At 40.4% G+C, this 25842-nt stretch overlaps 1 protein-coding gene across 8 annotated transcripts in view; it reads right to left on the bottom strand.

Moving 5' to 3' along the window:
• Positions 1-25842, bottom strand: part of ppfibp2b (PPFIA binding protein 2b) — a 97484-nt gene that overhangs the window by 53790 nt on the left and 17852 nt on the right. For all 8 annotated transcript variants that reach the window (XM_080304085.1, XM_026172758.2, XM_026172756.2 and 5 more), the window contains exons 2-3: positions 15275-15379; positions 9214-9422 (exon numbers count right to left, since the gene is read on the bottom strand). In XM_080304085.1, the coding sequence (XP_080160211.1) occupies positions 9214-9422; positions 15275-15356 (291 nt within the window). In that variant the 5' untranslated portion in view covers positions 15357-15379. The remainder of the gene's footprint in view (positions 1-9213; positions 9423-15274; positions 15380-25842) is intronic.

Here is a 25842-nt window from a genome sequence, read left to right on the forward strand (position 1 = left end):
GGTGAAGAGTCATTTCTCAAAATATACGTCCACTGTGGCAAAATATAAAATAATAATCCATAAAAATGACACAAGGCTCATGGAAGTCTAGGGGGACTCACTGACAGGCTTAAACTTTCTATTATTCTGATGAGTCACTGTGTCAGAGAAGTCCGAGTAGAATAACGTTTTAGCGTTAAATGTTAGATATTAGAGAAACAGATAGGAAGTAATGCAGAATAATGTGAATGAGGCAAAATGCAGCAAAATCTTTTAAGCATGTGAAGAAGCCCCTTAAAAGAGACAGAGCGACACCTTCAGTGAAGAAAACTTTGCACAATTAATTTCTTATCATATATATTCACAGAATAAATCCCAGAGAGAGGCATCAATAAAAACAGCATAAGCTGATTTACTGTCACCTTGAGATCTTTGCCATTGACCTTAGCAGTTGCTGGAACTCTGTGAATGATCTGTGAATGTTAGTTTAAAGGTCACATCTTGAAGAAAGAAACTGCAATAATGTAAAACACTAGCATGCTTAAAAGCAGCATAGCTTCACGATTTTAAAGATAAATTAAATAAGCCTAAGTAAATCAGACAAATGTGGTATCTCATCAGTTAAAGACTTGCTCACAGGTCTTTACAACACAGATCCTGCAGCGCTAAGTCTCTCTCTGCTTAACCCCCAGAGCATTAGACACTGCTTTGACAACAACAATCAGCTGATAGTGAATATTTCCAATCTGATAACACAGTCCTCGTGGATGCGTGCCTTCATAACACAACAACAACAGGAGATGCAGTCCAGCTCTTGAGCTGAGGGAAATTACATCACAAAGTCCGTCGCCAGGAAATAAAACAATAACAGCAGGACAATGTCAGGCATCTAAAGTGGAACAACTGCTTTGCGACGGCAGCTTCTCCTTCAAACATCTCTCCCCTCTCTCTGTTTTCCAACTAAAAGTTTCCTCCGAGGCATCAACCTAATGAAAGGAATGTGCAACACGGACAGACACGAATATATTTAAAAAGGGGGGAAGAAGAAGACGCAGGAGAAGGAGCATATAAACAAACCCTAACTCACCTTTTTCAGCCAGGAGAAGTGTCTGTAGAAGTCAATGGGAGTCTCCATGCTCCCAGCCCATTGCTGCCCTGCCTATTTTCTTGTGTTCTTATGGGACTATCAGCCTCTGAGTGTGTCTTATGTGCAAGTTTCACAAACTAACAGTGGACTGAGCAAACTGCTGCAGCATGTGAGTACTGTCATGCAAGTGTGCGTGTGACTGCGATGTTCACAGCTGTGGAGGAGGGCTTTTTATGATCTCTGCCTCCTCAGAGGGAAAACTCCCCCCTGCTTGGTCCCCCTCCTCCTACTTCTCTCTTTCCTTCTTTAGTCCCACTGTGTTTTCCCTCTTTTTCTCTCCCTCTCCCTACTTACTCCCCTTCTTCACTTTCCAACTTATTTGTCCTTTTCCCTGGACGCTCTCTGCCTTCTCCACGCCCTCTTTTATTCCCGTTTGGTTGGAGTTGTCGGTCCCCCTCCTTTGCCCTCCTTCCTTTCCCCTTCTCCTTCTCTTTTCTTCCTTTCTTCACTTTTGAATCGTTCCCCCTCTTTTCTCTCTCTCGCTCTCTGCCGAGGTCCATCTGACAGCCAAATGGTCAAACCGAAAAAGAAGGAGGGGGGACGGTGGGAGGGTTTGCCATTTTTCTTCTTTCTCTGTCATCTGTTTGTGTCTCAGTGTTGGCCTATGTTTCCTCTCTCCCGCTCTCATATGTAGCCTCTAAAGCAGCAGCGTCTGATGTCAGATAAGTGGGCAAAGCAGCAACAGGCTGTACTGTCAGCACAAACACAAATCATGCCAGGAGGTCCGTCTCCCTCCTTTTTTTTCGTGTGCTCTTTTAATTTAGTCACAGTGCCGGGAGACGCTGGCTCACTTTCTTTGCCTCCTGTTCGTCTGTCTCTGTGTGTGATCCTCCACATGTTTAAGCCCTTTAGCTCAGGTTTCCATTTCCTGTGTATTTTACAGAGTCCACCACAACAATCTCAGCCATTTGGTCTGAACGGCAAGTTTATTTACAGCCACACAAACCCCAGTAACAAATAGCGCTTCTGTGCAGGTGATTACAAGTGATTCAAGTCCTAAAATGTAAAAAAAAGTTGGATGTAAACTGTAATTTCATGGAGTCATGTTTTGTATTACTGAAAAGAGCTGTAATATGTCAAAATACTGCAAATTTTGATATGGCCACACTTTCTTCCTCCAACTTTGTCTCTTAATACAATCTTTCTGCCTCTTTCACGCTCCTGTGCATGCTCAAGCAGAAGGTCTGTCTCATGCATCATTTTAACGAAGCTTATGCGCAAGTTCAATAAGGTAGATCTACAGTCTCACATCTGTCTGCTCCCAGGTGTTGCCGGCTAAATCTGAGCTTCAAATCTCTTCCACTTTTACAAGCTGTCAAGCTGTTTGTGACATCAGTGGTCTAGTCCAATCATCTTTCTCCCAGCCTTGTTCAGACCAATCAGCATTCACGCCGCGTACTTTAAATCTCACTGCGCATCTTTCTCCTTTGCAGTCGCCTTCATGCAATCTGCCTCCTCCCCATCGCTGCCTCTCATCTTTCAGGCTCCATTCAAGTCTCCAGCTTCATCTCCACCAGCAGCCTCCGGGAGGTCCTGCTCTAATCTCTAACACCAACACGGCCATCAGAGCCTAACTGCCAAATACCTTTATCTAAATTCTGTTCTGTCCTCAGTTAAGGGGAGGGGCATGAAGAATGGTGAAAAATATAAAAATGATGAAAGGGAAACACATAATAGGTTTTTCAAATGAAGCAGAAAACTGTTAAACCCCATGAGATAAGTGAATATAATCGTTTTACAGGGTGGCATGTATAGCTACAACATAGTATTGCAATATTTTGCATGGTGACAATACTCAGTATTTTATCAAATAAAGGAAAATACTTTGTGAATACTGTGAACAAGAGAGATAATCACCATCACGCAGCACCATCCTGAGATGACATTAGCCGAGCAAACTTGCATTAAATCGGCTCACACGAAAAACCATCGAACACTGGACACATTCAGTTTGACAAAGCCAGCTCCTAATTCATCACAACTTGTGGTGACTAATTGGTTCCCTACACCCTGAGGCTGTTGAACACTCATGACCACTTTGATCACAAGCTCAGGTCACCTGATAGGAGCAAACATTCCTGCACACAGTCACAGCCTGACGACTGCAGTCACTCTCAGAGATTGTCAAAGGTCTCCATGTTTAGGTCTGTCTTCCAGACATGAAGAGAATGTCTATAGACCAGTTAACCTTGTTTATATGCAGTGAATGGTTTTAACCTACTGTGCTTTGAGAACAAAAGGGGGACCAAAATCAGCTGAGGGTAAAACAGCACCCCGATATTTCTCTTTTCCTTTTTAATTCCTAATAGTTCTACCCACTCCTACCAACTGTCAGCCTGCAGGACGGGCAGAAAACTCGTAATAAATCGCACAACTATGTGTAACGTTAAATAGGGTCCTAAGCTACACAGAGTATTCTGGCATCTTCTGTCAACACATGGCTGTATTATAGACAAATCCATTTTTCAATGTAAAATACAAAAACAAAAAAAAGAAATATAACAAAATAATAAACTACTGAGTGAAAACATTAAATCGGGGACCCTGCTCTGTAAAAACAAAATCCTGACCTATTTTCTTTCATTCCATCTCATTTTTAATAAACTCTTGACAGTTTCTGCTGAAAGAACTTGTATAGTTGTATTTCTATGTATAAAAAAATCGAAGAGTTCAGGTTTTTTTTGTATATTTTCTCTTCAGCAGGTTTGGGGAAACTGAAAATGTTCATCTGCGTCACGAACACAGGAGACAACCATCTCTGGGTCAGCAGTAATGAGCAGCCGTCACCGGCTATCACAACTTCCTGCCAGAAATACACTTATGATGCTTCCTGTGTTTACATGTGCTTCACCATGAAGTATGCTCTGGAGAGAAGGCCGTGGGGTGCAGACTAATTGCAGAGCACAACTGACTTTGATCCTGTTGCTCAGGCTATAGAGATTGAAAATGTGACGTCATTCAGGGGTAAAACCGCAAAGGATTCTGGGAACTCGTGGCAAGAGGTACTAGCGCACGCAGGCTTTCAATTGAAATCAGTTACACCGCGATAAAAAGAAACACAAAAAATGGCAAGAAGCTGTTGTATTATTAACTACAATAGCCGGTGGCATGACAGCCACGGGAAGCCGACGGGTAAAGAGATCAGTTGTTATCGGATTACATCGTTGAAGAGAAATTGTTTGCGCCATGTTCCCGAAGTAACAAAGAGCCGACGGAAGGGGGGAGAAGGTGGACAGGATGAGCTTGAGAGGAAGCAGCCAGCCTTACATTCTAGCTGCCTTGATTATCTGCCAGGCTTTTGTTCATCTGCTATTGAAATTTTCAGGCAATGTTAGCAGCTTTCCACTACAGGAACAGTCCCTCTGGAAACTGTTGACTGTGGATTATCCAGACTGAGTGAGACACTGTTCCTGTAAAGAAATGCCACACTTAACTCCTTAATCCCTGATCTACTGACTCAAATAACTTACGAGAAACTTTTTTAATGGTTTTTGTTTTGTTTAGTTAGTAATAACCTTCTACAAATACACAACTCGAAAAAGTGCTAGATTAGGATATCGCAAGAACTGAACACTGTATTAATGCATGAACTTTCCAAGTTGAAGAAAAGCATGTTTGTGTTTATTTTTGCTTCTTTCCTCAAAGTCATTTTCCTGTCTCCTCTACAGCTTTCAGCGCTGACACAGTGCTTTTAACTTAAAGTCACCTTGTGTGTACTTCTTCATGAGCATCTGCAGTTTAACTTGTGAAACTGGGTGTAGTAACCACCAAAGGGACTCCAGTGGATGATGTGGATGAGGAGAAATACATTTCCACAGACCTTTTTTTTTTTAAAAGCAGTGGTCCGGAGACTCAAAGGGATGAAAACACTTGGAAGGGAGAACGGTGTAGTCTAGATCAAATACAGTTTTGGCTTTTGCTTAAAATTTTAAACTCACAAAGGGAGAGGAACAGAAAGAACAAGTAATTCTTCTACCTTGACCTCTTTGAGTATTCATTTTAAATAAAATGCTTAAAAAGAAGAAGCAGGGAACTGGAGTGATACCGCATTAATGCATTGGGAAAAAGCCTTTGGCACTGAAGATGATTAACAGCCTCCAGACAGTGTTAGATTTTAAATGGTGACCAAAAACAGCACCTTATTGTAAAACACCCACCTCGTGCTGCTGAGCCGCATGAATTAAAATAACATATTAATAAAGACAAAAGTGTCACGTACAACACTGTGCACATCACACTGAACTTGGACTGAAAAGTGGGACAGCACTGTGGAGGAAAGCAGCAGTGAATCAAAGAGAGGAAGAAACAAAGAAGGCAAAAGGGAGGAAGGGAGGGGTGGAGGGAGGCTTGGCCAGTGATTGAGTGCAACATGTGAGACATCTGCTGTTGAAACAAAGTAGGAGTTCAAAACGCTGCTTTCCAAGATCTACTTTCCATCTCAATAACTGTGGGTAAAACTTTGCACTGCTGCAGGACAAAACTCGGCAAGAGAAGAAGAAAAAAACCTCACAAATGACAAAAGCAGGAAAGTCAAAAAACTACATTTTTCACAAAATACCAAAAGATCCGCCTGAGCTGCAAGGTTTCAAACATCAAACCGTACCACATTTGCTATAATGTATTGGAGCAGTTAGACCTACCTTACAGCAGCAGCCCTGAGCAATCCAATCCTCTCGACAGACATTTGAGTGCCTAAATAGAAACTACCTCATTTACAAACAAGCTTGCATTAAAAACTAAATGGAATGTGTCCATAAATGCAAAGTATCAGTGAGCAAGAACAGTAGCTTTACAGGGAAAAAGAATGGATGAAGGAAAAGTAAGAGGGAGAGGGGGTAAAATAGCAAAGAGTAAACAATAAACAGAGATATTGGACAGGCTGAGAGGCCACACAGGACAGAGACAGGGTGTGAGGGAGGGAAAGCTGCACAGGAAGTTGATAATAATGGAGATGTAATGATGTCTCTGAGGAGAACCTAATGGAACTTGTCCTAAATCTCTCCGCTTATTTCCTCCTTTTGATGAAATCCATGAAAGGGTTAATAAAGATGAAACATGCTGAGAGGTAACCCATGATGTGAAGCGTATTTTAGTGTAAACAGTAAAAAAGAAAAGGAACATTAATATATGTGGAGCAAAACACACCCTGATAACATGTTTCACTGATATATAACCAAACTTCAGATGATGTATCAAAGCTATAGTCAGACATCGGGAGGGTAACTTTAGCTGTATCGTCCTGTCTTTGGCACACTGTATATGTCTAGCTGTCAATGCCAAATTAGCTCAAGTATGACTTTGTAGGAAAAGCACGACAACAAGCAGGAAACCAAAAAAGGAAAAGAAGCGAGCAAGAAAGAAAGCAGGAATAGATGAAACGTGGTGTCGGACTGGGACAGAGACCAAATGAGCCCTGAGCTCATCCTCACAGAGACATGCTGAGCTTGTGCAGCAGAGAATAACTATTCTGTAGCACAGCAGCCAAATTCCTCTCCTCTTCCTCCTCTCCTGACCTTTTGGCTGACCCCTCTGACCCCAAGGCAACTGTCCCCATGCTGTGAAAACACTAGATAATGCAATACTTGCATGTGAGTTCCCTCACTGTCAAATCACTGAATATGATCATACTCAACTTCAAAGCTGAACATCTTGTTTCCGTTAGTTCTGAGACGCAGGCAGCCTCGTCTTTACTAGCATATGCTACAGCACCCTCCGCACAATATGCAGATTAAAGAAACATGCGTTGGATTTGGATTGAATCTGAATGACTTTCAAAAAGCACTAATGAAAGCAGTCTGTTTGTGATCCTGAACCAGCGCTCCTGCACTAATCACTGCTGACCGAACAGATGAATCCAGCTTTTCTTTACTTATGCATTCCGATCTACTTGCTACAAAAATAAATATTCACCCTGTAAGAGAGGCTTCAACAAAAACAAAACATCTGGTTCTTTTTGTTAACATTTTGCATGTCTGATTTCATTTTTCAGATGCTATCCTCCTCTAAAAAAAACAAACAAAAAATCGGCTGCTATTACTTTTGCATCTCCAGCCAGTCTACCCTGCTCTGAGTGCAAGTAAACATAACTTGTCTCCACAGAGACATGTACACTCAGCATACAGTGCAAATTTCTAACCCATCTGTGTAATCTCTTAGGATGGCGAGAGTCTCACTGCAAATTTAAAATGAACAGCTCAATGAACTCCCGGTTTACTGAGAGAGACGAAACAGATCTCACAAAGCGTGTAATAGTGTGTTTTCAGCTTTGATAGCGCTCCAGCTCTACGGATGGCAGTCTGTCTGTTCATCGCTACATCCAGCCTGAAATATCACAACAGCTGTAGTACACACATTCAGGGTCCCCCTTTCAGAACGTGGGTGAATGTAACCAACAGCTCCTAATTTATTAATGAACAGCACCAGTTAGCTGTTGGATCTATGATGTTAAACAACCACCTGCCACTAACCAAAGCCGGTAGATGGTAGCACTCCAGGTGGAGAGTCATCTGTACAAACATGAGTGATTCCTCCCTGCTGTATGTAGTCTGTATCAAGTGTGCAACCGCATTCTGCACGAGTGAAAAAGTTAACCTGCAAGAAAAGAAGGCTGCTGGAGCTAGCACTGCGAGTCTGACAATGTGTGAATGCAATGAATTATGCAAAATTCCATGTAAGCAGCATTGCATGCAGTATTTGTACAGACATCTGTGAACCTTGTCCATTGACCTGCGTTTAATTTTGACTCTTTCCTGCGTTTTTGATGAGTTATTAGTCTGATTTTTTTCCCCCTGATTCTCCTGAAGAGGAAATAAGTCACCAGGATTGTCAGGAAAGGTTAAAAAACTCACATCACTATATGCTTAAGAAAAATAGAATATAACATAATGAAAATGTTATATCAGAAACATTAAGACCACTGTTCAGCGCTTAACTGGAGTTTCTGTACACAAATAAAAATTAATTTAACAAATACCGTGTCCAATTTATGAACTAACGTCAGCTTTAAGACTGTGGCTCTGTCAGCCCTGGCTGTGGGATTTTAAGCGACAACAAGTCAGAAGTCATTTTGCCATCACATAGCCACAGCCTAATTTAATTTCATACAGAAAATAATATCAAATGCATTAAGCTCACAGGTATTTGACCCGGTCATACTTCAGACTGAACTGTAATCCAGTTGTCGAGCTGACTTTTCAACTAGCTGATAATAATTTGGGAGAAAATGTCCAGCACTTTAAATCATTGCAAGTAAATTAAATATCGAGTATGTGCTACACAATAATTGTTACCTCAGCACGAAAGCAAGGGAGTGTTTGCTTGCTTGTCATCTTGCTAAAATGACTTGAGTTTCTAAGTGTGAGATGTAATTCGAGTATGTCAGAAAACCTGAGATATTGAACATGTACACAAAGACGTACTAATAAGTTCATGCCTTTGTTAGGCTCAGGTTTCCCCTGCAAACATCAGAAGAAATCACCACAAACATGTGAGTCAACGCTGAAACCCCCACAGAATATGGTTTCTTTGCACATTAAATATTTAACAAGTATTTAATAAAGGCATGAACATTTTTATCAGTCTATTAAAAAAAACAGTCAGTTGTTGATTTTTCATGGAAGAATCTGTATACACATCCAAGACTGTTAAATAACCGCACTAATAAGTGGAAAGGCTGCATCGAGACTTGGTGCATGTAAAATGCCTTTCAGCCTCGTTCATGCACTAACAAACATAAAGGGCCTGAAAATTCAAGTAGAAGAAACAAATATATAAAAATGCTTTACAGGAACAAGAACACAGGAATTCTCATGCTTAGAAGGCGAGAATAACAAAATGAGCTGTGCAGACTCTCCAGTCTGGAATGATGCTCATTTTCAGCTGCAGAGACTAAACACGGGGCAAACAATGGCATAAAGAGTCAAAGCCGATCCATCACACTGAAATCCTCTGATACAAACTCAAATACAGACAAAGGAAAAGTCACATTTCCATTTGATGTCACAATTTTGTGCATAAACACTGCTTGTAGAAGACGATCAACACTGAAATGACGGATAACATCAAAATGAATCACACGGTGTACTCACAGCTCCACTCTGCAGCCAGTCTACAAGAGCCTGTGCGGTCTCTGCAGGCAGCTGTGCTCGGAGGCTGTTTCGCTCCTCCTGGCTGGGTCGAAGCTCCAAGGAAAGTTTGAGGTCCTCAGCTAACTGAAGGACCTGCAGCGGTCCAGCACTGACGGGGGAACCCAGGTCATACATGCTGTTAGAGAACTCCATCGCTGCTGCTTTTGAACCTGGTGTGTGAGTGATGGAGGAGGAGAGGATTAGAGGACATTAATATTACTAAGGAAGTCAAACTTTAATCAGAGCCATACATCTTTCTAATACATGGCCTCCAAACCGTCCATGTGTCACCTGGATCATTTCCCTGCACTGTATGGCCCAAGCTAACAAACATCTGGATGCACTTAAGCAATCGTGGCTCTAAAACAACAGCAAACAGAGCCCAAAATTAACAAAAGAGCACGCAACAGAAACAAGCTGCGTCCATTTATCATGAAGAGGCTGAGTTTAAGCTACACATCTGTGGGCTTACTTTATTTGAAATAAAATAAGCAGAGAGAAAATCTAGGATGCTCAAGCACCACTGAGCTGGTATCTATGTCAGAACTGCTTCTAATGTGCGATGTTTCTGAAAGATCAACGCTGACATTTCAGCTGAAATGCTGAGAATTCTTAAAGTGAATTATTTTATCTGCACTATAAGGAAAAAAACGAGAAAAACAAAAGCTTTATCAAACAAAAGTTGTTGTTTTTTTTTATTATTTGTCATGGTCTTTGGATTTTATAGAGAGTTTGAAAGGTTTAGCTTCCTGTGTTGAGTTAATCTGATATCCTTCATTGTGTCTGTTCCCTGTGCTTCCTGTGTTGCCCTGTCCACGGTCTCATGTCTCACTTGTAGCCGATTCCTGTTTTATTTTGGAGACAGTGTTTTTAATGTGTCTCCTGTTGCTTTTATTTTGTTAAAGTTGTGCTTCTGGGCTATAATTTGTTCTGTTTTGTCATTTATAACTATACCCTGGAGATATGGCTGTTATAATCAGTGTTGAGAAGGTTACTTACAAAATGTATCCCACTACAGATTACAGAATACATGCCCCAAAATGTATTTTGTAACGTATTCCGTTACGTTACTCAATGAGAGTAACGCATTCTGAATACTTTGGATTACTTAATATATTATCATGCTTTTGCTGTGTGATTTATTACTATTACTGAAGGATAGTCACCATACCAATACCAACTAGATGTTTAAATCTTAATATAAAATGAGTAACAGTAGGTGGACATTAGGTAAGGCTGCACTTTTTGCAGCGATCTCGTATATAAAACAGGTCCGCGGCTCCGAACCGTAGTAAAGGGACCTCTGGCTAATACGTCGGGTTCGTGTCGGGCTCGTCGCCCAAAACTAGCTTTACTTTGTCGCCTGGGTCGACTTTGCTAGCGAGGGACAGAGAGAGGCATTGAAAGGCTGCTCCAACAGAACTTGTTGTTTCGGAGGAAAACACGAACACAGCGTACAGTCGAGTCTTAATAGCTTACTTACAGCTGGGCTCGTCAGGCACTCTTCACTTCAGGCTGCAGTGGTTATTATTATGTTTACATGCTTACACTCTACCTATTGCCTTCATATTGAATAATTATTTTGAATAATAATTTTTAAAAATATTTCGTCACGTCATTATGCGGGCCGCGAAATTGAGTTCTGTTGGAGGTTTCTTCCTGTTAAAAGGGAGTTTTTCCTTCCCACTGTCGCCAAAGTGCTTGCTCATAGGGGGTCATATGATTGTTGGGTTTTTCTCTGTATATATGAAGCGCCTTGAGGCGACTTTTGTTGTGATTTGGCGCTATATAAATAAAACTGAATTGAATTGAATTGAATGTCAGGTAAGCAAAGCATGCAAATTGTGATGCAATGGCAAGTTCAAGTTGCCCGCTACTTAGTACACTGTCAAGGCCTTGTATTAGTAAATGTGTATGTAACTGATTACAACTGTAAAGCATTTTAATTTCAGAGGTAGTCCTAATAATTTATTTCTGCACCATTAACAGCCTTTACTCTGTGACTCGTCTGCGTCTGATAACATCTACATCCCAGGACTGGCAGCATATAGACAACTTATTAAAAGGTAGCTGTGATAAAGGTTTGCAGCTGCTCCTCTGCCTGCAAACAGATCAAAAACAACACCAACACCAAAATCGTTAACCAGCAGAGTGCTTTCACAAGTATTACCGCAAGAAGCTTTTCGACCCCAAAAGCACAGAAAAAGCTGTCTTGATCATGGAATGCAATATGACCGACATATCTAAATTCCTGATAAGTGGCTCTAATTTCCTCGTTAGCGACTGGCTGATGCTATCGCTAATGGCATTTTTAATGTCTTTCTATTTGTGGTCAGTGAGAGCCGGAACAGCAAGCTCAAAGGCCTGGGTGAGATCAGCACATTGATGGCAAATAGTAACAACAATTACAACAATGATAGCAGTAAAGCCTCTTTTCTCCACTTGTCTGTGTGAAAATAAGTCGCAGGGCAACTGTGAGAATACAACTGCAATTTTATTTCATCTGCTGATTATTTTCTCAATTGATGAACTGCCTCGACTAACAAAACTGGGAATAACTGACAGTGTTATTTTTAAAAATTACTTGATTGATTGAAGTTTCCACAGATATCCAGCAAATGAGAAAATTACAAAAAATGATTAACTCACTATCAAAACAGTTTCATCAGTCACCACAAGTGATAGTAAAGTAACTACTAATAGTTTACCATTTACCAAAATTTTACTTTCATTAGTGACCAAAACATTTCTGATTCTGACGGATTCACAGGAAATCCTCCGCGTCGGTCCTTCTCTCCCTATCCTTGTGACTGAACTGATGTGTTTTCCCACATCATGCTGCTCGATCACATTAAACATTTACCCCACTGTCAGTCTAATCTTTTCTGTCCAAGGCTGAGCTGCCTGCAACAAACTTTGTTATACTGTACAAACACAGAAAACGAGGCAGTCTCACCATTGCAAGCCTGCCATTTATTAACCTGCTGTGTTCAGAAATTTTACACTGTTACATGGGGTTAATATCTCAAAATGTTATCTTATTAACTCAACCTTTTGAGAAAATAACTCAAAATTGAGAAATTAGCTTGAAATTTGGGGTTAGCAAGTCAAAAGTTTAAGATAATAGGCCAAAATTTTAACTTATGGATCACAAAAAAAAGGTATGAGCTGAACTCAAAGCAAACCCAAACACTGAACTATATCATTTTTAGCTCTAGTAAGTTATATTTTACGGATGAAGAATGGTAAACAATCTGCACTCATGTAGCCCTTTTGACCTTTGACCTTATAGGTCAAATAATGTGCTTGACAATGTGTTTGCTTGTCATAAGTTGAAGCTTTATCAATATTGTACATAATCATTTCCTGCAGCTCTACTGTAAAAAAATAAATACAAATGCATTGTCACACATACACCTATGACTGGGGATGGATATTGACAAGATTTTATTGATACAGTTGCCACAAACGACTCAGCTCTCATGTCTGCTTCCTTACTGGGTTCTGATCAATTTTGGGTGCAGGGAAAACCCAGTACTGACAAATGAATCGACAAGCCTGAAGGTATATGAATCAGATGGATTAGACAAGGGCAGCGACTCTGGCTGCAAAAACACAGACTTCCAGCTGTATAGACGGATAAGGGGAAACCACCCTCAGGTTTCCTTGATATGTGACTTCAGTAACTACTCCAAAAATACTTTTCACTTTGTAAATTATGTTCCCCATCAATGTTCAGAACGAGGATAAAGCATTGCATGCTTCAGAGCAGGCCTATTTTCTGCCTGACAAGCCACTAATGCATGAGCATGCTGACTCTTGGTTTCAGATAGCAATGAACAAGAAGCTCAGGCCAAGGCTTTAAAATACAGGCCACGGACAGTGCTACCTGTCAGCCTCCTAGTAGACACGCCTATCGTATCAATTTAAAAAGTCTTTATCGCATTGTTCTTAAGTTATAGCATTTCTAAGATTTTCAGAGATTTTCAGAAAATTTGACCTCTGACCTTGTGGTCGAGGTCACTGAGACTCATCCAAGATGTTTAGCAGATACGCCTACGGTATCATTTTAAAACTCCTGCGTTGCTTCATTCCCAAGTTATCACTTTCACAAACTTGGGTGCCCACCTCACCCACCCAGCAATACCTCATCAGCCTTTTACGTCGGAATGGTAAAAATGAACCAGAGTGCGTGACATCATAGTGGTTCAGTCCATCTTTAACATACAGTCTAGGGCTGAACGATTATGGAAAATAATCTAATTGCGATTTTTTGCCCCAATATTGCGATTGCGATGCGATATGCGATTATTTTTTTAAGGTCTTTGTCTTCTGTATTATTAAACAAAGACAAGCAATACATCATATAGTATGGCCAATACTATATTACATTAATTTTAAACTGTTCTTTCCTGGAAGACAGACCTCTGTTATGATGACATGAGGTGATGCATGAATTGATGACTGACATTTTTATTTAACTTCTTCAATCACAACAGTATATTTGAACATACACAATAGTTTATTTTTAGCTTACAAACATCTGAGCATAAAGTGCTGACAAGGAACCCTGGTGTAAACATTAAAATGAAAGTCAGTACAATGTGCAGATTGCAGAAATATACATTAAAAAAATCAGTGGCTTTACCACACTCAGTTTTTCGACATCTGTGAACTACTAGACAGTCATTCAATTAAAAAATAATATTAAATAAATAAAACTAATAAATAAAAAATACACACATCTTACTGATCTCTGCAGTCAGTAACATTACACATAAAGTGCAAACATAATAGCAATTGTATAAACACACACACAAACACGCCTTTAAAGTTTAAAGGCGTGAAATTGGACGGTCTAGTTCTGATTAGCGTCACCGCTGTCTCGGTGGAGTTTAATAAACTCGGCCGTCTGCTTCTTGCTATCTAAAATATAACCAGACACTGGTGTAAATTCTCGACTGTCTCATACTTCTGTTTAATAAGTTTTCTGTTTGACGTTTAGTCAGCTGTGTGAAAACCAAGGAGGAACCCACCCGGGGGATTAATAAAGTTTTATTTTATCTAATCTAATAACTTTAATCTCAGCCAAACCGATTTACTCACGAACAAACAAAACACTGAAAAAAGCCCAACAATAACATTTTTAGGTTGTCTAAGTGACTTATATATTACGTTTAACCCGAGCAGCGAAACTCCGCGGTGATCTGAAAATGATGTGCCGGGAGTTGTGCCGTTCTCGGCCGCATCAGTAACCTTCGAGCTCCCGGCTAGCTGTCGAGCTGGTGGGTAGCAGACGCCTCTGAAAACGTCGAAGCACTTTTGCAAATATGGGATATCTTGATAAACCGAGCAGATATTTGATGTTTACACAACTACTTTCTCGCCTGAAAATATGTTAAAAGTTTATTTTGTGACCCAGAAAGATTAGTATGAGTAATTTTAAAACTTAGTAGCGGCCGCCATTGCTGGAAACTGGAGTTTGGCTGGGCCGCGCTATGAATTCTGGGATATGGTAGTAATTTGGACAGCCTTCGGCGCGTCGCTGTGACGTAATCGGTCTACAAATGCGGCCTCAGGAGGATGCAGCCCATGAATTGTATAATATAATCGCAGTATAATCGCAGCCTTTGCGGTTAGAAAATTGCACTTGATCATGTCGCGATATTATCGCAAATGCGATATATCGTTCAGCCCTAATACAGTCTATGAGTAGCAACAAATATACCACTTACGTTCTGGACGCTTCTGGTGCCGGCAAACACATTTTTTTTATTATGTTGCTGTGGCTGATGCACAAAGTTTCCACTTTAGTTCTCAGTAACAATCACTAATTGCCCAAATTACAACAGCAGTACGGAGCAGTGTTACAGCATTAATACAGACCAGATGATGCTTATTTGTAGCACACGGTGCTGGAGAAGCCAACCTGTGTGCAGATACTGGTTCATGACATGCTGAGACTTCCACTCACCTCTAAACACTAACTCAAAGTTTACACCTGTTGCTTTCTAGCCTTTACCTGCAATGATGTCGTCCATCTGCTCCAGTGCCGCCTCGAGCATGTGACTGGCCTCTGTTTCCATGGTGATGGCAGGTAGCATCAGATCTCAGGTGTTCTGATGTTCTACAGAAGAAATAAAAAAAATAAGTTAAGTAGCAACTTGCTGTACAACGTACTCAAGACTTTGACAGAAAAAAATATATATTTGTGGATTTCTGGAGTAGCGAGTGGTTCCCCAAACCAAAACATAGAGACCAGTGCTGCACCACTCCTAGAGACAGGGAGGGTTTTACTTACCCAAAGGTTATGCATATTCATATGGAGATACAAAAGAAGACTAAATCTGATTCTTTTTGTGCTAAGAAAACAAATCTTTATTTTTTTTAAAAACTGGTCTGTTTGAAAGTAGTTATAGCTGTTCCCATGATTTTTCTTACATTTCACCAGTTGAAAATGGATGGATTTTAGTATTTGGCAACTAATATGAAAATAACAAAGTTTTACAGTTTAGAGTAAAAGATCTATCATATATATTTAATCTATATAATATTCTGGATATTTAAAATTGAGCTGTTGTATATATTAGAGCTATTCCTTATATTTTATAATGTTGTAATATATTGAATTCCTTAATTTAGTTCAGTCTGTAACTGTTCTTATTGTCTTGGAGCAACTGTAACCACATAATTTCCTTACGGATTAAGTATTCTGATAATCTCTCGGATGGCTTGGGAACGCCTTGGTGTTTCCCCGGATAAACTGGGCTTCTCTGCTTAGGCTGCTGCCCCCACAACCCCGCCCCGGATAAGCAGAAGAAGATTATTGATGGTGGATTCTGATTCTAATATTACTAATAATAACCATAAATTCTGCCAGTATCGGTCAACAGGGCCAATAACAACAACAACAATAGGCCGATATATTGGTGCACCGCTAGTAAAAGCTTAATTGCATCAATGGGTTTTTTGAGGTTAACAATTTTTGTCCCTAACAGTGACTCACAGGACAACAAAGAGTTACTTTGGACTAAAGTTATATACCTATGTGGTATGTGACTTTTGTTGCCATGATGCCAGGTCTCTCTTGGAAGTAAGATTTTTAATCTCAATGAGATTTTTTTACCTGGATAAATAAAGCACTAATAAAAATAATAAGCTGCATTAACCATCAGTCACCACCAGGGTCCAAAAAATGCCGATAAATGTTTAAATGTTCTTTTAATTTGATTAAAAATCTCTCTCAGGCTTTTTGCTGAGTTTTGAGGTCTTTGCATTGACACAGCGTACGTCATTGTTTTGTGTTTTGTTTTATTTTACAGACACAGATATAACCCACAAACTCTCTTTAAAAAATCCTCACGTGCACAGAGGCAGCATACATGTAACTAGGAACAACCGTACAAGAACAGCCATGGCTTTCCATCCATCATCACCGCCTCCGGCTGCCCTCCGACTCCTGACATCCTTGTTTCCTGCTTTTCAGCCCTCCCAGTCCTCCCTTCTTTGCCTGGCACTCATCCTTTTTCTGTCATCTCTCCTTCAAGGCTCTCACACTGCTGTCACGCTGTCATGCCAGCTTACAAACAAACAGACATCATCATGTTCAAATCGAAGAGGAAGGACGGTGATGTAATCTACTGACGCGTGGGAGAATAAACCCCCCTGCACAGCACACTAATGCTCATCTGCATTAGCACCAACTGGCACATCATCATGACAAGTGACAATGAAAATCAACATGAAACACACTGAATGGAATTACAGTAACATGCTGTCATTACTCTGTAAGACAGCATCAGAATTCCCCAAAGATTCCCCATGATGTAATGTGATGGGTGTGTGTGTGTGTGTGTGTGTCTGTGTGTGTGAGTTTGTCTGTCAGGACTGTCAAATAAAATATGAAATACACGAACAAAATCAGTCTTCGATTGTTAAAAAAGAAAGAAAGAAAGAAACAGCAAAGCTGGCCGCTGTCTGCCTCTGGAGCTTTGCAGTACGCTGCAGGCGGCTACTACTCCGGGGGTTAATGGAGCCTTTGAAAGCATTTAAAATATAACAATAATAATAACACAGCAGGGTAGAGTAGGTGCAGAGACAAAGACTAATGAATGACTTTACCTACTGTAATTAAGAGAACATAATAGGATGACTGAACATCCAAAGGTCCTTGTGTTTATTACTTATTACAGTCATATTAGTAAATATAACTGTGCTTGTAGTATTTTATATGGAAGCCCGTTTCTGCCACAAAAAAAGTATCCATAACTTGAAATTTCAAGTTATCGTCCTTGAAATTTTGACTTATTTACTCAAAATTTTGAGAAAAGTAACTCGAAATTTCGGGTTAGCTCTGCCAATCGGTAATCTACATGAATGACGTCATTTTCTTGTTATCCAGAAGGATACGGCGCAGAGGAATGCGCATTCAAAAATCGAGAGTACGTTTGCTGATAATAACGCCATGCGATTCAGCTAATAACACAAGGATTTCATAATTTGTGAAGCCACGCTGAAAATAGTCAGCAATTTGTGTATTCGTGACTGGCTGTAATACTGGTAGCTTAGCTGTAGCATTTGTAGCTGAGGGCTTCCGGGTAACACGGAAATGACGTAATTCCCGCAGATTGATACTGACTGGCAATGCTAACTTGAAATTTCGAGTTACTTTTCTCAAAATTTTGAGATAATAAGTCAAAATTTGAGAAAATAACTCAAAATTTCAAGTTATGGATACTTTTTTTTAGCGGCAGAAAAGGGCTTCCATAATTTTGCCATTCTGTGGGAACAAACTGACTTTTAAATGGTTTAAACCTGCGTGCTTTTTTACAAATGACTACCCCAACATTACTTTTTGGTAACTGGACAGAGCTACAGTGTGCATTTGTGTGCACAGATGAAGAAGCATGTGTTTAAATAATGCCCAGTGTTATGTTCATTATAAATGACTCCATATTAGCATGCGCAGGCCGAGGGTGACAGCACCATTCAGATACTGTGACACACTGTCTCTGTCCAGCTGCATTGTTGACCTCGACAGAACAACATCGCCTTTGTGTCCACTGTATGTGTGTGTGTGTGTGTGTGTGTGTGAGCTTGAAAGGGCCACAGTGTGTGAAACTAAGGTAATCACAGTTTTACAGTGAGACTGCATATAAAGGTGCTGATACACAGAGATTACTGATCTCCACAGAGCTGACTATACAAAGTGTAAAGAACAAGATCCACTGTGGAGAGAAGTTTCTATGTGAGAGGGTTGAGTGGTCAGGGTGTGTGTGTGTGTGTGTGTGTGTGTGTGTGTGTGTGTGTGTGTGAGAGCCTCTGAGTTTGCGTGTGAGTGGATAGATTGCTCTTGCTAAAGAGATGTGTCACACTGAAACTGCTTCACACTAACTGAAAATTAATATATTTTCACTTTTATCATCTTTTCACTGCCTTCTTAAAGCACCTTAACTAAGATGACAATTTTCAAACTTACTTTGCAGAAAGAAGCTATTAAAAAAGAGAAAGTACATACTGGAGAGCTTATTTAAGGTGTTTGATATCCCATCAGTCGCCTGTTACAGTCAAACAATCAAAGAGCAATTAGGTAGTGTGTGTGAACATGACAGGCTTGCTCATTCATGGATGTGAGAAAACAGACACGCCTTTTCCCACGATCGCAGATGCACTCCAGAAAAACATGTTTGTCAAACGTGGAGATAAATGTGACCTGTTTCTTACAGCTACACCCTCCTCAGTGTTGACAGCTCTCTCACCTGAGTCAAAAGGAAAGCGGATACTCGGCCAAATTTAATCCGGTCTCTAACCTCATGTGCTGACGGGACATATCCGAAACTTCACGTCTACAGCTAAAAATACACATTTTTTTTAAAACTACTTTTACAGCTTAATTCAAGTACCAGTTTCATGAGTAAGATGAGCCCAACACATCTCATTACTCAGACCATTACAACCTGTCCTCTAAGCAAGTAGGGGCCTGTGCTATGATGCAGGATTTGGGACTTAGTGAGGGTTAACGCTGGGTTTTCAGCGACTCACATCCTACTGAGGTATCTCGTTATGTTAACTTATAGTGCAGAACTAACAGGCTCCACTTAAGTTATGCTCAAGATAAGAGATGAACATGTACAAAATCAAAGCCTAAACAGAAAGCAGAGCTGACATTCCTGGAAGCTGCTTTGGACCTTTGTGTGCAGACAGAGAGAAGGTTTATGGTTCTTACACATCCGGTCAGTGGTCATTTTCTTTTGGCATAAGAAAGCATGTCACTTTTATTCAGTTTACAAAACTTTATGGAAAGATGAACACTGTGTCTATACTGCTGTAAGTAGACCTGTCTGTGCTCTCAGCTGGTCATGTGATGCCAATACTGCCTCTTTTGTGAATGTGCTCACAGTTAGATTTGGAAATCCTGGGTTATACTGAAGAGTTGATAACCACCTTCTTGTGACCGCCTAGCCTGATTTCTGATGTCAGGGAAAGATAAGGAAAAGTGGGTAAACTTGCTTTGTAGCCACTGCTCCAGTTTCACCAGGTTTCCATGTTGACAGAACAGCTTCCGAACAACAATGCACGACTGGTCAGCACCTCTCTGCATAGCCACCTCTTGCATTCACACCATTTAGAAATACCTACTGCCCTGCAGCCTGCTGCAAGTGGGGATAAACTGCTATCTAAATATCCTCAAATCCAGCACGCTGCAATCCAAGCACATTTGTCTCACAAAGCGACTCTATATGCTTGCTGCAGGTTTGAGAACCAAACACTTCCCATTTCAGACTGAAAAAAAAATCCAAAGTGCTTTGATTTAAAAACCCTTCAAAGAAATAAAACAGAATCTTCTGGCGCCGGACGAGATTCAGGTGTTGAAATTGTTGACTCGGCCAACGAGGGCTTCAAAACAAAGCATGCATTTGATCCACGAGTGTGTCATGTGATCAAACATCTGCCTGTGTGAACTCATATCAAGAGATCTGTTCCGTTCACTTCATTGAAAACCAGGGAGTTTGTCTACTGTTATATGCCATCGCACCCGCTCCCCCCTCGTCACCTTCATGCTCTGTGCAACTGAACAACACTGCCAAAGCTTGTATGAAAGAGACACTGCATATGAAAGTCAGGAGGTAAAGACTGTGAAGATAAACAGAAAGGGTAGCTAGATTAGTACGTCTATGTGTGTTCATGTGTTCAACCACATATCCAGAGTACAGCAAGCAAATAAATCAAGTGTTGCTTACAAGAATAAAGTAAAAGCAAACAGAGAAAGTGCACAGAGGAAAATGTCGAAACAAAGTAATTATGAGGAAAATAGGATGAAGTCCAGCATCAAACAAAGAAGCAAAAGAATAAAAACATCTAATGGTGTAACTCTGTGTTGGTTGGCCGAATGTTTCAGTCTTTGGCGAGAAATCAAAAAAAGCAAAGTCAGCAGAGAAAACTCAGACTAGCCGTTACTCAAACATGAGGTTAACAGAAAATGAAATCTTATCAGACCTGGTCCAAACTGTCATGGGAGTATTTTAGTTTTTAGTGCCTCTAAACTGGCACTGAAAACTTTACCTGACAATGGAAACGGCCATTTAAATGGCACGACCTTTCTTTTTCCCCACTACAGCAAATCTCAAAAGGCCTCAGTAACTATGTGTGTGCTGAAATGTTTGAGAACAGAAAAAATGCACAAGCAAAATTTAGATCATGCAGGTTTGTTCCCAACATGCGTGTCCCACCACAGTCTCTGACTCGCCTGAGGAAATTAAATATATGGAAATCACAGTTTTTTAGGCAGCAGACGTGTTAATTCCATATATAAAGTCAGGCATCGAAACAAAATCTATGGGGAATGACTCCCTTTTGGAGCCAGACTCAAGTGGCTATTAGAGGAACTGCAGTTTCTGACACTTAAAGCTGCAGTACTTGATTTTCTGCCACAAGGGGGCAGCAGAACCAGCTGTAACCAACAGTTACCTAATATAATAATAAGTGTTTGCAGCATTTTTTTGGTCTCAGCATCTGACTCAGTAGTTCCCTATATAGTCATTACATGCTAGACTACATGATCCAACCCTGGGCTCCTGTCATCCCCCATCACTCTGCCAACTGTCAAAGGCCAATACCACCACTGCTGGGAAAGAGGGGGCACAGTGTTCATGATGAAATCCACCCTCCATAATGCAGACTGTATGATTCAAACACAAAAACACAACAGGAGGAAGTTTATTTTCCACTTCCAGCATGATGAGAAAGAAAGTGCAGAGCCTACTTCACATACAGCCTACTGTAGTTAGTGAACAGCAATGCAATGGGTATTAGCTCACAGTAGGAATTCTTAACATCTGCTTGCTTCTTCTTTCATTCTACTTTAGGGCTCTAGTGCTGCTTACTCATTAAAATTTTATATCTCTAAAATATGTCTCTGTGTGGGGAGGACACAGTCAAGGCAGACTTAATGCATTCATTAGATAACAAACTTTAAAAAAAATGGTTTTGTTTATAAGCTAGCGCGACTCACTCTGACCATCATCGATCGACCCATCCGCAGCATGAATTAAAAACCTTCATTTCCAACTTACACAAATGATTGATACTTTCTCAATCCAATTGAAAACTCAAAGTGACTACCTTTTACTACCTGCCTCATTCAATTAATCACACACATTCATTCAAGTGCTTTTTTTTCTATTCGTAAGCAAATTTTACAAACATTCTTTGATTTAGAGTGAATATAAGTGACCATTCTCGCTTTATATTTACCTTACTTACTCATTTGATCCATTGTAAGCACAAAAAAGACAAATTAACATAAGTTTAAAGTCCACTGATAATATCTACTAAGACACAGACACACATACGTTTGTGGAAATTTACTGGTAAAATTACAAATGCAAATATCTGACACATTCAGGTCCTGGCGGGACATGGGGTAAAGCGCTAGCTTTGGAGCAAGACATGAACACTTCCACTAACTGTACTGATTTGCATCGTAGTCAAGATTCACATATACTTGATGTAGAGGAAAGTGCTCTTGGACAAAACTGAACTCCTACAGTGACACTGTGCCTTCTGAGATAGCTTTGCTCTCCAGCACCTCAGCCTCCATGGCCCTATGGTTGAGTTTCTGCTTTGTCAAAACAGCAAGAAGTCTAACTTTCTTTCTTTTTTTAAGGAAGATTATGTCTCTGTAAGTGGGCTATTGTCTCCTCAGGCTCACCACCAGCGTCACACACAGACACATACAGAGAGAAAAGCTATAAAAAGCATCTTCTCAAAGCTAAGTCTGTGGGCTTGAACACGGGTTAGATTATCTTTTCTAGTGTGTGACTGTGGGTGTGATCCGTGAACCGTGGCTGATGCGTTGCTGCTGGGTGGCCAAGAATATATAGTTTAATGTGACTCGCAGCGCCGCACTGCTCCGTGTTGAACTGCTCAGCTCTTTTTTGTCCTATTTAGTTCTGCTGAAGTGCTTTTGATTCAAGTTGGTTCTGCTTCGTTCAGGTCTCTCAGTGAAACGTGGCTCTGTTTTCAGCTCTCTGCGGATCATCTGATTCTTTTTTCCTGCAACTGTGTTATACTCCATCAGTCCAGTTGACTTCTGCTCTCATTTCTACTGTAATCTATTTGTCCTCAGAGTGAGGGTAATGAACCATAACACAAAACAACACATGACTTCCAGTCAATGATAATCATGAGGGCAGCAAACAGCAATGGGAATATCCAAACATCACTTCAAATCTATTTCCAGTCTGTTTTTCATAAGCTTCGTGTTATTTACATGAAGTGAGGACAATCTATGCAAGTCATAAAAGGTAAATAAAAGGGCAGGTAAACTGGAGCTGTAACAAATTAGTACTTATTTGTTAACTAGGCTTCTTTTACACTGTCACAACGCATTCATTGTGACCATCATGCTGTTATTACTGTGTACAGGCAGACTGACCTGGTGTCCTCTAATGAAATGTGTCCTTTTTCTCTTTAGAGGACATCGCCTAGATCCATGAGAGGATGTTTTATAACTGCAGAGCTGATTTTTCCCTTTAAGTAGGCACTACTACTCACAGTAGGATATACATGTGTATTTTCCATTTAGAAAAAACACATCAACAACATGGATTTTCCTACATTTCTTTTTTAAACGGGTCCAAATCTTTCCCAATCCGGTGCGTGAATAATAACTCCATGCCTGAGCTGCCACTGACAAGAGTCACAGGAAGAGTAAATGAGTCAGAGGAGTCATATCATATCAAATGTTTTCCAGAGATATGAATTCTATCCGTGGCACTGTTTTTGACACTACTTGAGTGCTTCTCCTTGTATTGCACACGGGCTTTCCTAAATTAATTGTTATGTTTCTCTGCTGCAAACATTAAATTTGCTAAGTGGTATTAGAGAGCAGTTAGCACCAATTGTCCTTGTTTCAATATGTAGTCTGTGTATAGTGCAAACAATCCAGCTTTCAAAATGCTGCTGGGTCTGGTTAGAGCGGCCCAGGTCCAAGCGGATCTTCCGAGCAGAGGATGAACTACCATTGCAGCTGCAGTTCAACATGGCAGAGTGAAAATGAAAAACTCACTGAGAACCAAGAGCTTTCGTTGTCCATCAACAAGCTTCTGGCATAATTCTGGCTGGCTGGATTTGATCACTCGTCTTGGCAGAATTAGTAGAGTTCATTTAAATGGGTTGGTTTCCTGGCACCAACCCAGCTTTTAATAATAGTCCACAAATTGTCAATAGGACTGAGAGCCGGTACAATGTTCTTTGGTTTGAAAGCCTCACCTTTACTCCACCAAACACACCTGTTGTCATTATGGCCAAACTGCCCAGTCTTTGTTTTCTTTCACTATAAAAATCTTCTTCCGCTTATCCAGACCCGGATCGCGGGTGCAGCAGCCTAAGCATGGACGCTCATGGCGATATAAAACTTGCTTCACTGTCGACAGTGACGCTGGTGTGCCAGCAGTTTCCAGGTCATGGCAGGCTTGATTCCTGTTGGTTCCTGGGTTGTTCCTCGACATCCTAACCAATTTTCTCTCATGTTGGGGGGCAGTTTGGGTTTTCTTTGAGACTTTGGAAAAGTAAGATGAATAGCAGATGAATAGAAATTCCTGGAAATCTCAGTTGAGACCTTCCTAGCTTTTGTAAATCTACAACTCTCCTACCTATCTTCACGGAGTTCCTTGGACTTTCCCCATTTTCTGAGTATTGGTCAATGCAATGAGTGCTTTTTGACAACACTCACTTTGGTGGCTTTTTATGTCAGCAAAGAGAAATTACCAGCTGTTGTCAACCATCATTCTTAAAGAGGAGCTTATAGGCGTTCATCTTGTCAAGTTCAAAGACACTGTAGAACAGTTAGCACAATTAAGTATATATAATATATATATTATACTTTTGAGCCTTAGAGAAAATCTAAAATAAATTCAAACTTGTTCACCCAACTCTAGTTTTTTAAAGTCATTAAAGATGTATTCATGTGTAACAGTTCAAAGAAATAATTTCAAGACCAAAACTACCATGACATTCATGTCTATGATGAGTGCATGTTGACTCCAAGTTCTGACAACTGTGTTATAATAAAACGGTCAGAGTATATAATGCAGTTAATGTTAATGCTGATAGATAACAGTAAACCTTTACAATAAAATCGTTTATTTAGATTGCTAATTTCAAAAATCCTGATCAGTCATTTGACATTCTTGGAATACCATAAAAAATAATTTCTTCCAAGATGAATAAGCCTATCGACTTTGACTGTACATAGTTAAACTTGTAGCAGCAGCCTCAAGGAGAGGTTACAGGCCCCTCTTGTGTCAGTATACACATACCAGGAAGGTGTCGAGTACTTCCACATTCTTGTAATGTCAGCTGCAGAGCTGCCTGACTGTAGTAATTGTCAGTGTAACAACTTGCCCGAGGGGACCAACGGCTAAGATCAAAAGATTAAAGCTGTGAAAGAACTGTGTGCCTTTTTTGTGCTGACAGTTTAGAAGCACAGTGCAAAGAATGATCTTTGATTTAACCATCAGTGCACAGGTGGAAATTAGGACGAGATGCGGCATCTAAGGCATTCCTGGCTAAAAATCTAGTCATTTATTTTTCTCTATTGGTCGTTGTGTAATACATATTTAAAGCACTTCTGCAGCAGTGTTCAAAGCTAAAGAGCCTATCATGGCTTTTCTTGTACTGAGCAAGCCAAAGGCTCAGACTTCAGTCTATCCTAAATGCACAGTTTCAAACTTTGTCTTCTCTTCCCTTTGTATGATGTCAACCTATATAGAGGTGACATCACCGATTTTGTCATCCTGGGCATTCAGCTCCAGCTTTGACCACAAAAGCTTCATCCACCTGTTGAAGGGTTTTCTTGATGAGGGGCAGACAATCAGAACAAAGTTGTCTTGATGCATGCTTGATGCATGCTAGTGTCAGTCATTGTGCAAATGCCCTTCTTCAGCTGAGACTGAAATAGTCATTTGGATGAGTGACAAAATGTTTCTCCCACTGAAAGATCCAGATGAGCAGAATCAAGCTTTTGGGGCAGAACAAAGTTGGCTGAAATTGAGACGAGTTAAAATGCTTTGTTGTTTCAGGGAATAA

Source organism: Astatotilapia calliptera, chromosome 7 (genome assembly GCF_964374335.1).
Source record: "Astatotilapia calliptera chromosome 7, fAstCal68.1, whole genome shotgun sequence".
Lineage (NCBI taxonomy): Eukaryota > Metazoa > Chordata > Actinopteri > Cichliformes > Cichlidae > Astatotilapia > Astatotilapia calliptera.